General features: G+C 38.3%; 1 protein-coding gene across 3 annotated transcripts in view; it reads right to left on the bottom strand.

The window, feature by feature from the left end:
- Nucleotides 1–300: 300 nt before the first annotated feature.
- Nucleotides 301–14793, bottom strand: part of LOC131063487 (cytochrome c-type biogenesis ccda-like chloroplastic protein 2) — a 248932-nt gene continuing 234439 nt past the window's right edge. For all 3 annotated transcript variants that reach the window (XM_057997339.2, XM_057997332.2, XM_057997322.2), the window contains one exon: nt 301–657. In XM_057997339.2, coding sequence (XP_057853322.1) covers nt 585–657 — 73 coding nt within the window. In that variant the 3' untranslated portion in view covers nt 301–584. The remainder of the gene's footprint in view (nt 658–14793) is intronic.

Raw genomic sequence — 14793 nt, 5'->3', positions numbered from 1 at the left:
TGATGAAGGAGAATCTCATATTAACAATCCAAGACACTTACATAGTATGTGGGAGGCACTCCCATAAATTATTCTAAAACTTTTAATATATTATCAAATAATTATTTGATCAAATGTATTATTGTCGTGTGATGTGTGAGTGAATGTTAAATTAATTAATCATGTATCTTCATCGTTAACATTTTTAACTATTTTAAATCTAAGATAATTAAAAACTCTTGAAACGATTAATCATATTTTATACAATAAAATATTCATACATTTAAAAAAATAAACAAATCTTAAAAAGATAACACATGATAAACTATAAGATATTTAGTATAGCTTGTCTATAGATTCTTTATATCATGCATAGAATTTGGGAGAACACTAAACATTGCACCATACTTTAAAATGGTTGTTACACTTATAAGGTGTAATAATACAAGAGGAAACTTAGTGGAACAATTATGATATTTAACATATTGATGAAGGTATGAACAAGTCAAAATTTACATCTGCCATTAACTTAGCCATTCATAACCGATATCACAAGGACCATAAAAAGTAACACATTAACAGAAAAATAAATAAAACTTTAAGGATTACATAGCAGCTGTAGCAGGAAAGACTCTATCCAAAAAAGTATATAAACCGCCCCCGAGGAGAAATGCTCCACTGCAATAAGAAAACATGGGAATTCTTATGTATTTTGAATCCAGAAACCTATACTTAAAAGACATGCTATCATTTTGAAATATAAAAAGTTACTGGCTATTCATAGATGGTTTTTCTCTACTCTTTCTATTCTCACCTTCATAAGAATTTCAGATATCACAATAAAATCATACTAGCCAACAATGATTGTTGCATAATTGAAGATAAAAGGTCTAAAAAATGCGATGACTATCAGAAGAGATGAATGATTATAACTTATTTATGAATAGAGAGATTGAGAGATTTCAATAGAAATAAGCATATGTAATGATCAATGTAATAAAGAAAATCAGTATTATGAAATAATAAGCACATATGTCAAAATGATCTTAGCCATCATATCAGTTTAGTCGAGTTTTCGAAGGGAGGTAAATCACATAATTGTAGACGAGGAAATTTTTTTGAGGATCTATGAATGTGCAATGACAAGAATGCATAATGTTATATATGCCTAACAAAAATGGAAAGAACCCCTGGCAACAACAAACATCCTTCAACGATCTAAGTAGGCGTTGTGTACAACGATAAATTTAAAAAAAATAGCTTAGTGTTAAGAAGAGACGGTCAAATCTCTCGCATGACTAATATATAAAATTGGAATGGTTACCTATCGTTTTCCATAAATACACGGTAAGGGTCCAGACCCATACAAAAAAGCCATTAAGAGGAAGAAGAGGAATCTCACAAACAGTGAGATGGAGACCACCAGATCAAAGACTAAAGAGAGCAAAACAACAGGAACCAGCAGAAAAATAACAGAAACAGTTAAAAAACCAGAGGACACCAATTACATATCCGCGAGATGCTTAAAGCTGTTGATGGCCTACATCTCACGATTCAGAAATTCAATTATGCCTTCAAGAGTAGCCTCCATGGAATTGTTTATCTGAGCACCAGCTTTGCCTATAGAGGAGTTGGTTTGAGCAACAACTTTATCTTTAGCATCCTGACTTTTAGCACGATGTCTATTCACTGCCAATCTGAGGAGCATTTATTGCATTCATGCGTTGGTTATCTTTTCTCTTTTCCAGCTAGATTGAGACATGTAAAGAGTGGTGGCAGAGTTTTTAACTGCTTCTTTACTAAAGGCTATAATTTCTTTCATGCTTTTCTTGATGGCTTCCTGGTTGTTCTTTGTTAGTTTCCACTTACTGCTTTGAATGTTCTCATTTATCAAATCCGTAAGCAAAGTTTTTAACTTTATCCCAAATGACATCTTTAACCTTATCACTCTGCCAATCAGAGGTCTCATGATGGGCAACAATTTTCAAATCCTGAATATTTTTCTTAGCTGACTTCATTGTATAAATGCATAGCCTTATACATGGTATTGACTTTTTCCTCCAATCTGAGGCAAAGACCTATAATAAGGGTTCCCCTGATTGGATCGTCTAGGGGTGATTCCATTTGAACACTTGGAAAGTGAGCCACCTAATTAATATCGACAACAGAGGGCCCTGTTAGGATGAAAAATCGAATTGAAAACAGCAGATAAACAGAATTAACAATACACGACACAAATAAAGAGACACACAGATTTATCGTGGTTCGGCAATTGCCTACATCCACACTTGAAGCAGGGGAATCAATCTATTAGTCACCAATCTGGTTTACATATACACAGCTGCAATCATCTCCGGCAATTAACCTTTAGAAATGAATTACAATCAGCTCTTAAAGAGCTTGCAAAGAGAATATGAATAGCCAAGAGTTTTGGCGGCAAACAAGGAAGGAGTCTATTGGACTTCAACTTCCAACAATCTCCCACTGAAGGCCAACGAACTGCTGCAACAAGTAGATTCCCCCACTCAGTTCTGCTATCAGTTATTGGAAAGGCCGAGAGAAGCTCGGCAGAAATCAAACTTCTCCCACTTAACCACTTTAGTGAGCACATCAGTTGGATTCAGGTCGGTATGAATCTTATCTACATGAAACTTGCCTTCTTCGACCATATGGCGAACATAATGACTGTGAACATCAACATGTTTTGACCGTGGCTGAGATGTCTGATGCTTAGTCATAAAAATTGCACTGTTATCACAAAACAAAGCAAAATCTGATTGCTTCAAACCCAACTCGCTGAACAAGAGTTGCAGCCATACCATCTCTTTTGCTCCCTCAGAAAGAGCTATGTATTTTGCTTCCGCGGTTGATTGAGCAACTGTATGTTGCAATTTTGAAACCCAACTAATCGCTGCCCCGACAAATGTGAAAGCATAACCAAAAGTAGACTTTCTTTTGTCTAAGTCACCGGCAAAATCAGAATTGGTAAACCCTTGCAAAACTGCCTTGTCCTTTCCAAACCATAAACAAAAATCAGAAGTGCCTTTGAGATACCTCAAGATATACTTAACCGCCTCCCAATGTGATTTGCCCGGATTAACCATAAATCTACTCACCAATCCCACGACATGAGCAATGTCCGGTCGAGTAGACACCATAGCATACATGAGGCTTCCAACTGCAGATTTGTATGGAATTTTATCCATAAACTCCTTATCTTCTTGTGTTTTAGGACACAAATGAGAAGACAACTGAAAATGAGAGGCTAAAGGTACACAAATAGACTTAGCATCCACCATACCAAATCTGTCCAAGACTTTTTTAATGTAGTCTTGCTGAGATAGTTTGAGTTCTCTCTTTTTTCTATCCCGAAAAATAGTCATTCCTAGGATCTTCTTTGCTGCCCCTAAATCTTTCATGGCAAATTCTTTTGCTAAATGAGTCTTAAGTTCACTCACAATCCTCATGCTTGTGCCGGCCACTAACATATCATCCACATAAAGGAGAAGAATGACAAATTCGCCATTAGGAAGCTTCATGTAATAGATACAAGGATCAAACTCACTGCGAGTAAACTTGTGATCAATCATGAACTTGTCAAATTTAAGATACCACTGCCGGGGGGCTTGCTTAAGCCCATACAAACTACGTTTCAATCTGCAATAAAGGTGTTCCTACCCCTTTTTAGTAAACCCTTCCGGTTGATGCATAAATAGTTCCTCATCAAGGTCGCCATGGAGAAAAGCTGTCTTCACATCGAGCTGTTCAAGTTCAAGATCCCAGGCTGCAACTAAGCCCAATACTGCTTGGATGGTAGTCATTTAAACTATTGGCGAGAAAATTTCTTTGAAGTCGAGGTCTTGCTGCTGAGCATATCCCTTTACAACTAGTCTTGCTCGAAATCTTTTGTGACCATCGGCTTCATCTTTTAGTTTGTATACCCATTTATTTCTTAATGCCTTTCTGTCAGGCGGAAGTGGCACCAAATCCCATGTCTGATTTCTCACTAGTGCGTCCATTTCTTCGCACATTGCAGCGTGCCAGTTATCACGGTCTGCATTTTTACAAGCCTCTTTGTATGTTGCAGGCTCTGTTTGATCAGAGATGAGCAAAGAAGGTTCAACCTCTTCACAAAACAGTAAGTCATAATCAGAAAATTTTGCAGGAGGTCGCCTTTGTCTGCTTGATTTCCTCAATTGACTCTCTGCTGGAGTAGTAGAATCATTATGTATTCCCTGTTTATGCACATTTACATTGCTCCCACTATTAATGTCTCTACTAATATCCTTGTTTGTTTTCCTATCTACAGGGTATGCGAAAACTTGTGGATTTTTATCCACATTGTGTGCAGGCAATTTGCGGGAGAGAGGGCCTGCAAAGACATCGTGCTCTGCCTGCGTTGATTGTTTGTGCAGGGAGCTCGGTCTGCGGGAGGGGGCTGCCACAACACCATCGGCAGATTGGACGCACGGTGGTGGCAGGGACCCCGTGAGTGTTGGTGAGTGCAGGGGATAGGACGATGGAGATCCCGTGGCATGAGAACAGGTAGGGAGCTCACGGGAGGAAGCCTGCGGAGGAGGCACAAGCCTCGTGGGGACATGAGGGCGCGGGGAGCAGAGCAGGGAGGGCCCATGGGAAGCTCGCGGGAGGCTTGCTGCGGTGCTGAGTCACGCGAGGAGGGAGAGATAGTTGCGGGGAGCTCGCGGGAAGGAGCGCAGGCTGCAGGGTGTGGGGACTGCGATGGGTGTGCTGCACGTGAGAACTGCGCAGCATGCCATGGGGAGTATGAATCATAATATGCAGAATGCTTTGGAGGTGCAGAGCACCGTGAGGGATGCCCAAACAATGTGGAATAATGTGATCCATCATGCTCACCATAAGAGTGATCAACCAAGTTTCCTTCAATATCAGTGCTATTTTGGGGAAGATTTGTTCTGTTTGGCAGACCCCCAATTTCAGAATTGAACGAAGACCATTCATTATTGGCACTTTCTTCATCATTCTCAGATTGAGAATTGTATTCAACAGATGTAGATGTCATAGGAGCTCCCACTGAATGAGAGACCGGTGGCAGAGCGTTGCTAGTCGAATTCTGAAATAGAGACATAGGGACATATTCTGTCTCTGATTTATTTGCATCTTGTAGCACGGGAAAGGAAGTTTCATGAAAAACTACATCCGTGCTACGAACAATCTTTTTGTGAACTGAATCCCACAATCTGAAACCAAACTGCTCTTCTCCATACCTCACAAAGATACATTTCAGTGACTTTGGATCCAATTTCGTTCGCTTTTCCTTGGGTATATGCGAGAAGGCTTCACATCCAAACACATGAAGATGCGAATATGAAATCCTCTTCCGGAATACCAAAATCCAATTTAGATGATGGACTTCGATTGATTAAATGTACTGCTGTGTTACACGCTTCTGCCCAAAATTCTTTGCCTAAACCTGCATTAGACAACATACATTGTGCCTTTTCAAGAATTGTTCTATTCATCCTCTCGGCTGCACCGTTTTCTTGAGGAGTGAAAGGAACAACCTTGATTCTTCTAATCCCATTATCAGCACAAAAATCATCAAATTCATGTGAAAAAAATTCCCCACCATTATCGGTTTGTAAACATTTAATCCTATGCCCAATCTGATTTTCAACTAAAGCCTTGAAAATTTTAAATTTTGAAAATACTTCAGATTTCTCGGGAAGCATATAAATCCATACTTTTCTTGTACAATCATCAAGAAATGTTACAAAATAGTTAGTTCCTCCAATGGAGGTTACCTCGGTTGGTCCAAAAACATCAAAGTATACAAGCTCCAGCGGTGTTGTCTTTGTGTCACACCCACCTTTCAAAAAACTGACTCTCTTTTGTTTGCCATAGAGGCAATGTTCACAAAAGGCTAAGTCAACAAGCTTGAGGCCCGGTAGCTGATTTCTTGTATGCATAACATGGAGACCTTTCTTGCTAATGTGCCCAAGTCTTTGATGCCAAAGATCCGCTTTGCTGTCCTCAATCACCATTGCAGCTCCCACTTCACCATGAGTCTTAAATATGTATAGACTTCCCACTTTATTACCATTTGCAATCAGCATGGTACCATGTGTTACTTTCCATGTATCCGGGAGAAAATTAACATTAAGACCTTGACCAAAGAGTTGTCCAACGGATATCAAATTCCGCTTCAATTTTGGGACATGGCGAACATCTTTGAGCAGCCATGTTTTACCACCTTCTAATGGCAGCAATACATCCCCTTTGCTTGTAATTTCACAAGCTTTGTTATCTCCTAAAAAAACATTGCCAAAATGGCCTTCATGGTAGTTAATGAACGCTTCAAGACATGAGGTAGCATGATAGGAGGCACTGGAATCAAGCACCCATGAATCCGGAGTAGTGTCGGTTGTTGAAAGGATTAAAACACTATCATCTTTATCATAAACTGTATTTGTTTCGCTGTCCCGCACTCTCTCTTGTGCTCTTTTGAAAGTTCTGCAATCCTTTTTCACATGACCAGTTTTGCCACAAAACCAACATTCACCATTTCTGTTTCTAGACTTCGATCTCTTTGTTGATTTCGAATGTCTATGGTAATTATTTCTGCCTCTATTATGACTTCTACCTCTATTATCGGTGCTGACCACCGTTAAGGCTTCACCGGATAAAGTTTCATCATTCTTTCTTCTCAAATCCTCGCTGAGAATAGTAGCTGCTACATCATTAAAAACTAACTTATTTTTACCAGATATAGATGTGCTAACTACTATTACAACACCATCCCAGCTGCTTGGTAAAGAACATAATAATAAAACAGCCTTGCTTTCATCATCTTGTGTCATCCCCACCAAAGTCGCTTGACTAATCAATGTATTGAATTCATTGATGTGGTTTGCCATAGCACAACCTTCCTTCATTTTTAGTTTGTACAAGCGCTTCATAATAAAAACTTTATTTGCAGTCGATGCCATTTCATACATGGCTGAGAGTCTATCCCATACATCTTTTGTTGTTGCATCACCCGTGACATTGAAGAGAACATTATTGGACAACGAGAGAAAAATTGTCGCTCTCGCCTTCTTGTCCAATTTTTCCCAATCTTCATCAGCCATCCCAACTAGTTTCTTTGCTTTCCCTTCAAGTGCGAGTGAAAGGTCTTGCTTTATCAGCAAAGACTCCATCTACACTTTCCATAACCCGAAGCTCTAACCGAAGAACTTCTCTATCTTCGATTCTTCCATGATTATGGAAATTCAAACACCAAAATCTAAACAGCGATCTAACCTCGCTCTAATACCAATTGTTAAGATGAAAAATCGAATTGAAAACAACAGATAAACAGAATTAACAATACACAACACAAATAAAGAGACACACAGATTTATCGTGGTTCGGCAATTGCCTACATCCACACTTGAAGCAGGGGAATCAATCTATTAGTCACCAATCTAGTTTACATATACATAGTTGCAATCAGCTCCAGCAATTAACCTTTAGAAATGAATTACAATCAGCTCTTAAAGAGCTTGCAAAGAGAATATGAATAGCCAAGAGTTTTGGCGGCAAACAAGGAAGGAGTCCGTTGGACTTCAACTTCCAACAGGGCCAACATAGATAGGAGATTTACGCTTTCTCATGTATTACGTAAATGGATTGTTCTCGTGTATTACAATCATCATACACAAGGCCATGTCACATATATTCATATAAGTAAAAGTCAACCCCAAATTTATTATTTTCTTATGAAGACAATCTTTCACATGTTTTTTAGCCTTATTTAATTCTAGTTTTGAGACATTTACGTTTTATATTTTTGTTTATACATTTTTGCAGCACTTACTCATATCATATGAGATAAATTACTTTCGCCATTTCATTTGACAAGTTTATCTTTTCCATATTAAATTTTCTGTTGCACTTGAACTTGAATGAATATATGAGAATAGTGGATTAGAATATGGGCAGCTGAATATTGTTATAATGATTAGCAGTTGAGTGATTATGTTTGGAGGGAAAATATTCATGATAGATACTATGTTTGGATCTCATGCAACTGAATATATGCAGGAAAGCCTTTCTTGCACCTGCACTTGTAACAAACACACAAAGAACTGATATAGTCATACCTGAAATGTAGGCTGTCCAAAAAAATTAAGGATATTGAATGTACAGTTTTTACAAAAATGAGTTCTTATCATAATAAAGATCGCAACACGAGGAATTGAGTGCTATTTGGCTAGTCAGAAGATGAAATGTCCCCCTTAGTTTTTTCCCAAGTTCAACACAACAATTTCACCCATTAGCATTAGCAAAGATGAAACATTGAAAAGCATTACACATTGGCGGTTAGACCGGCCACTTCCACTTTTACAGCAGGATAAGAAAATACTGAAAAATAAACAACTTGGTGGTACAACCTACCACTTCCACTTATTCAATGGGAGAATTACAAACGCAAAAGGAAGGCTCAACCACTTATGCTGTGGGAGCAATACATTATTAGCTAACAACCAAAATACTGAAAAGATAGATAACTAAGCTAGGCAGTAAACCAGCCTCTTCCACTTATGTAGTGGGTAATAAGGAACTAATCATAATGATGTTTGTTGTTAGTACTACTAATCAACATTACAATATGAAACATGAATTGCAAATCAAGTAATAATTGCTATCCAACAGCTGCAAATGATATCCAATGTTTTTTCCCAGATTTCAAGAGGCTCACAACCAACGAAACAACCCCAAAACTCCAAACGCTAAAGTCTGATACACTTAACCAGCAAACTGAAAATACAAACCAGCAACACCAAACACACCAAAATGCTCCTATCTCCTCCAAAACACAACGGATTGACTTGGAATAAAATGCTAATGAAGCCTAGAGATGAGGCAACCAAAACGAGACCCAAACCCAACTGCAAATCTGATCTAACAATTAATGCATGCTTCCCAAGACAGCCACAAGCATGGTATGGCCTGGGAGGAAGGGGCGATTTTCAATATAAAATTCAAATCTGTGAATTAGAACCTAAAAATCAGCAGGAAGGGGTGCCTAGACCATAGGAAAAAAATGAGAGATTACCCAAAAGCAACGAAAAATCCCTCTTGGACTTATGATTGAAAATCACCTTCATCTCCTCAGTAAACCAGCAACCTGGAAACTCACTAACACCCCACAAAACATCGGAAAACATCAAAAGACACCTTTACAATGATCTCCATCTGTTCTTCAAAGTAAAGAATAGCCTCACAATCTCAACTAGTTGCAATCTCTCAAACAAGAAGCCGAGAGCAAGCTAGGAGGTATGCCTTCCTCAAAGCAACTCAATCTCAATTTTGGCAAACACTTCGTTACAAAATATTGATGGATCCCAAAACAAGAGCCTAACACTCTTATTTATAGCCTTTGTGTCTCCAAATTCAAAGTCGCATTCCCTCCAAATGGACGTCAATACCAAATGCACATTCACTTCACATTATTTTGAAATTTACATTTCATTTCTCCTTTTCCCCAAATCGACCTTCACAAAGAGGCAAATATACTTTATAAAAATATCAATAAAGTATAATGTGGCATTCAAAGGTAAAAAAGTGCATTATATTATAAAATCAACTTATTCCTCCTTAGGCATCCATCATGCCTTACATATTATTTCACTTTATAAAACATTTTACCTCAACAATGAAGCACCCAACATAAGCTCTACACTGCCAAAAATAACTGTAAGAATGTCGGAAGACCATCTACTCAAACTGACCTGCCAGAAATAGCCATCTGAACTGGCTTGTTGAAACCTTGCTAAAAATAACATACTACTAAAAATATTAAGTGTGTCCAAATGCTTTTTAACCACATTTTGAGCAGTCGTCGCAACTTACTAAAAATAGTAAGTCCAGAAAAGTCTTCAAATTCATTTGCAAGTCACGCCATCACGAAGCTCTCTGAAAACCCAAAAGGAATCCAGATTCAGAACTGTAAAACTCCAACATGCAAGCCACCAAAACTACCAAAGCATCCTCCAAGAAAATAGGAAACCCTAATTATTGCTCCTAACTAGCCTATGGGCCTCCGGAATAGGATCATGACCAACTGGATTGATCACTGCTGAGAAGGGGACATTACAAAAGAGGTAGTAGAATTGCCTGATAAAGTATGATTAAAGTCAATTCATAATAACACAGGAACTAAAGATCGGGTAGCATCAATGGTATGACACATCATTAAAACAATCTTTTGTTTTATTGTTGTTCACCTATCAATGATGTCTTTGGCTTGTGTGAGCTTTTTAGAGATGATTGGTGAGGACGAGCAACCAATGGATTTTGAGAGAATAGACAATGCAATCGACCTCCATTGTTATTATGTTTGGCAACAATCTCTAGTGGCAAATTCATTTTGTATGACTTGGACTGTCATTCCAGGTTGGAACATGGCTTCCGCTTCAGAATGCAAAAAGGGTAAAGGGAAGAAAAAAATGTGGTTGGATACTGATAAGATAGTTAGGAGATTATCAAGGTGGCAAGACTGACACACCATGGTGGCCAAAGGTTTTGCATAATACATGGCTAAGGAAATAACAAACACAATGCTCAAAGTTTAGGTTTTGTGAATGTGGGTTCTAAGTAAGGAGATGAATAGAGAGTCTTGTGTAGGGATTCGTAAGGTCATGGTTTCTTCCCTTTTGGATCCAAACAAATCCATTAGAAGGAAAAATGTGTTTGATATTGCACAAGCGATCAACTGTGTGTCCATGCTATCTATCTTGGCTAGGCTCTCATGCTCCATGAGGATATAAAAGATGTCATCAACCAGGTTAAGGCATTTTGTGCTACTATTTGGATCATTTCCAAACACTGATTCACAATTAGACTAAGCTTAACAAAGTTATGATGGAATAAGCTAAAGCTATGAATGTGAAACTTCCAACGAATGCATGTATTGAAATCAATAAGTGTTGTAACTTTTTCAGATGATCAGTCCACTGAGGATGAAAAACATGTTTAAAGCTGATGAGTAGGAGATATTTTCCATGGCAAATCAAATTATGATATTGCTATCAAGATTCAACTGTGTAGTTTTTAAGTCAAACTCATTGACCCATGTTTCATGAGTAGTGAATCACAAGAACCCATCTCTCATGAGAATGAATGGTCCACTTGGCACTCATTGCATCTAGGTGATGCTCATAGAGGTGAAGGATGTATCAGATTTGGACTTACACAAAAATTGGTTAAGAGCTGCAGGCACAACACCAAGGGTCTTGTATTTCAAACCTACAGTACATTAGACCTAGGAGGGAAAATCTTGAAAAATCTAAGTAAAATTTAACCCCCTCCTAGCATGCATAAAGTTGTGCGTAGTGACTCTTCTTATGTGCTCACCCTTGCACTTAAAATTTAACCCCCTCCTAGCATGCATAAAGCTATGCGTAGTGACTCTTCTTACGTGCTCACCCTTGCACTTGGTAACTTTTGTGCAAGCTTGACCTTCAAATGCGCCCTAGGGTAATGGGGAAGGGTGTTAGCAAAGCATCATTCAAAGACTCAACCAAGGAAAAACTTTGTGCAAACACCATTCCCAAGTGCACTCATACCTAGCACCTTTATGCATACAAGGACACAAATCTCGCTCCATATTCTTTGTGCAAGAGTGAGGATGGAATGTTCTCTAGGAGAAGTTATGAAAAGCGTCATCTTAAACCCACTCTACAAGAGGGCTCTTAATATGCACTGAAATGAGAGATGAGTAAATCAGGTCAAGTGGGTTAAGAAGGAAATCAACATCGTGCAAGGCTCCCTCTTGAACCAGCTATGCAAGCAAGATGTCCAAGTGCACTCAAGAGGAGGGTAATCATAGGATTTTAAGCATTGAAGCTTGTCAATTTATGCATCCAACTTACCTTCATGCAAGCACTATCTTGAAATGTGCTCAAAGCATCATCTTTGTGCATGGCAATAAGTGAATCATGCCATTGCAAGACATCACCTTGGATGCGCTCAAGTGGGAAAGTGTGAAAATTCCTAAGTTTTAAATTTGTGCAAGACCTTGTTTAAGATGTGCTTATGAGGTATATTGATGAGTTTCTTTTATGCATGGTAACCCCTCCTACGCGCTCTGCAAGAGAGACCTTGAAATGCACTCTAAACTTTTATGCATAAAAACCCCTGAATCCCACCCTTATTATTTGGTGCATGAATATCATCTAAATCCACCCTATACTCTCTCTATACATGAAGGCCTTCAAAATCTGACTTTGTAAGATGGATTATTTGCCCTATGTTGTATGCTTGATGGGCACTCAATCCCAACCATAACATCATAGTGCAAGGGAGACCTCCAAATCCACTCCAAGAGGCAACATTGTGTGAGCGTATTACTCAAATCCTCTATGCAAGATTAAATTTCAAATGCGCCCTGCAGGAGATAGGAAATCAGACATCCAAAAGGACAGATCGGGTCCTGAAAAGGCAGATCAGGCAACATAACTCAGACATGAGACAATGTGGATCAGTCCTTGAGGAGAATAAGAAGTTAAAATCAGACCTTTGAGCATGTATATCAGATGCGCTCCGCATTGCATTAATGCAAACCAACCCTTAGAACTTGATCAAGTCAGAACTTTGTGCAAGGCCACTATGTAATCCCACCCTTGCACCAAATGTTTGTGCAAGTGACCCTCTAATTGCTGGCCTTCTTGTGCACCTGAATCTCCCATATGCTCTCATGCACCATATTATGAAAGTCAACATACCAAGTAAGCCCATGTAAATGCCACTTATGCTTGTGCAGACAAACACTCCAAATCTGCTATACAAGCTAGGGTTAGATTTGCACCTAGGTTAAGATGATACAAGTAAGGGGCTAGGTTCATGCATAGGCTTGTGTATGTGTGCCTATGAAATGTGCTCATGGAGCATCCAATTAGCTTAGGAATTTGAAGTTGAATAGAGAAAAGACTTAATGGTATTAATGTTTTAATGTATGATTTGTTTGTTTTGTAGGATTAAGGCATGGAGTAAGGGTGGCATAGGGTGGTGGATCAAGTAAATCAAGGGCTTAGAGAGGTTTTCATTACTTCACAATTCAAGGCTAGGAGGAGAGCAACACTTACACCTCGCACTTCCAACATTGCAATACAAAGGATGATAAGTTCAAACACTTCAAGATCGGGATGCAACAAGGAGAAACATGAGACAATCATGAATTTCCTTTGGAAATCCAAGATAAGGGCCAGTACGATGATGCAATCTTGGTTAAGAAATATTGCAACATGGAGATACTCTAAATCATGCATAAGGATGATCAAACATAAACAACATGAAAAAGTTCAAGCCTAGGCACCATGATGTTGGGAGCAGGCATCATCAAGGTAAAAAGCAACCCATGGAAGATTCCCAAGCTAGAAGATGGAAGGGCAAATGTGGTCAAGTTAAATAGTTTGAGAAGAGTTAAGCAAAGTTAGAAAATCGACTTGATCACAAAGATGATGCAATTTGGGAATAGGCCCCACTTTTGTCACACTGACCAACTAGATAATGTTAAATACCAAGAGATACTGTTCAACCACTAACACTTTGCGATGCTCTACAAGATGAGCATGCTTAGGTGGCTTCCAGTCATCATTCAACAAATCAATTTCTTCAAACTTCAAAGTCAACACATCCAACATCAATGTATCATATGCATTCAACGAAAGGAGAAAGTTAAATACGGCGATTCATCAAAAAATGTTTGATTATTCATATACCTAGCCTCATTTCTTATCGGCCATCATTCTAGGAAGAACATGTGTCCATCAAGATATATTTATTTCATTGGTCGAAGGAAGTTAGTTGTAACTAACCCTAATTAGGGTTTTATTTTATAATGGCCGTTGATCTGAGCCTTTGAAATGTAATGAGTCTTCTATATAAGGCTCAATTCTCTCATTTGTAAAGGTTAATAGTTAATAGTTGTTAGATAGCAGTTAGCAGTAGAGTGGGAGGAGGAAACTTGAAGTTGTTGCCAAGACTTGTTAGAGTTAATACATGATTTCCATTGAAGCATGGTGGATTTCTTTGTGTTGTTTCTACATGTTGCACGGTTTCTTGTTACTTCTCAAGTTTAGGTAAAGTTCATTGATTATAATGCAAAAGTGTAATGATATGTGATGGAATTCTCATTCATACTTTTTGTGGTCTGCTGATTGTAAGCTACAGTGCAAAGTTGGTCTGAACCTCATTAAGCAATAGTTCAATGGTGCATATTTACTTGAACTACGCCAATATTGGGCGTTTGAATGAACATTCATAATATGAAAACCCTTTGTTATCCTTTGAAGCTTGCATCACTTCTTTGTAGTTGTTCCCACATGGTGAAGCAAAGCTTTATTATGGAGTCCATCTATCAAAGAATCATCCTATATTATCACTATCCTTAGGATTAGATTAGATCTCTTAAGCTTTATCTCCTTTTATCTTTATTTTCCACGTTCTAGTAGTATTCATAAGCGTAAGTCCCTTGTGATTCCATCAATATCACATCATACGTCACTAAATCTGTCTAAAGCATAAAGCCAATTGTTTGCATTGTAAACCTTGGAGTCATCTCATTTGATCACATCATACAGCATATGAGGATTCTTTGTTCAAGATAAGGTAGAGTACTTAGTATTATATTCTGTATTTGAGGTGTCCCAAAAGCCACATCAACAAAACACAGTCACTTCTCTCTGTAAATTTTATTTACCACTATGATTCCAATCCCCTATTTTTTATCAATCCATAGTGATGTTCTTGTTATTTTCTATGGATGAATTTTTTACCTTAACTTTTTTC

Source organism: Cryptomeria japonica, chromosome 5, assembly GCF_030272615.1.
Source record: "Cryptomeria japonica chromosome 5, Sugi_1.0, whole genome shotgun sequence".
NCBI lineage: Eukaryota > Viridiplantae > Streptophyta > Pinopsida > Cupressales > Cupressaceae > Cryptomeria > Cryptomeria japonica.
Note: the sequence above shows the minus strand (reverse complement) of the source record. Positions and strands in the feature narration are given on the sequence as shown.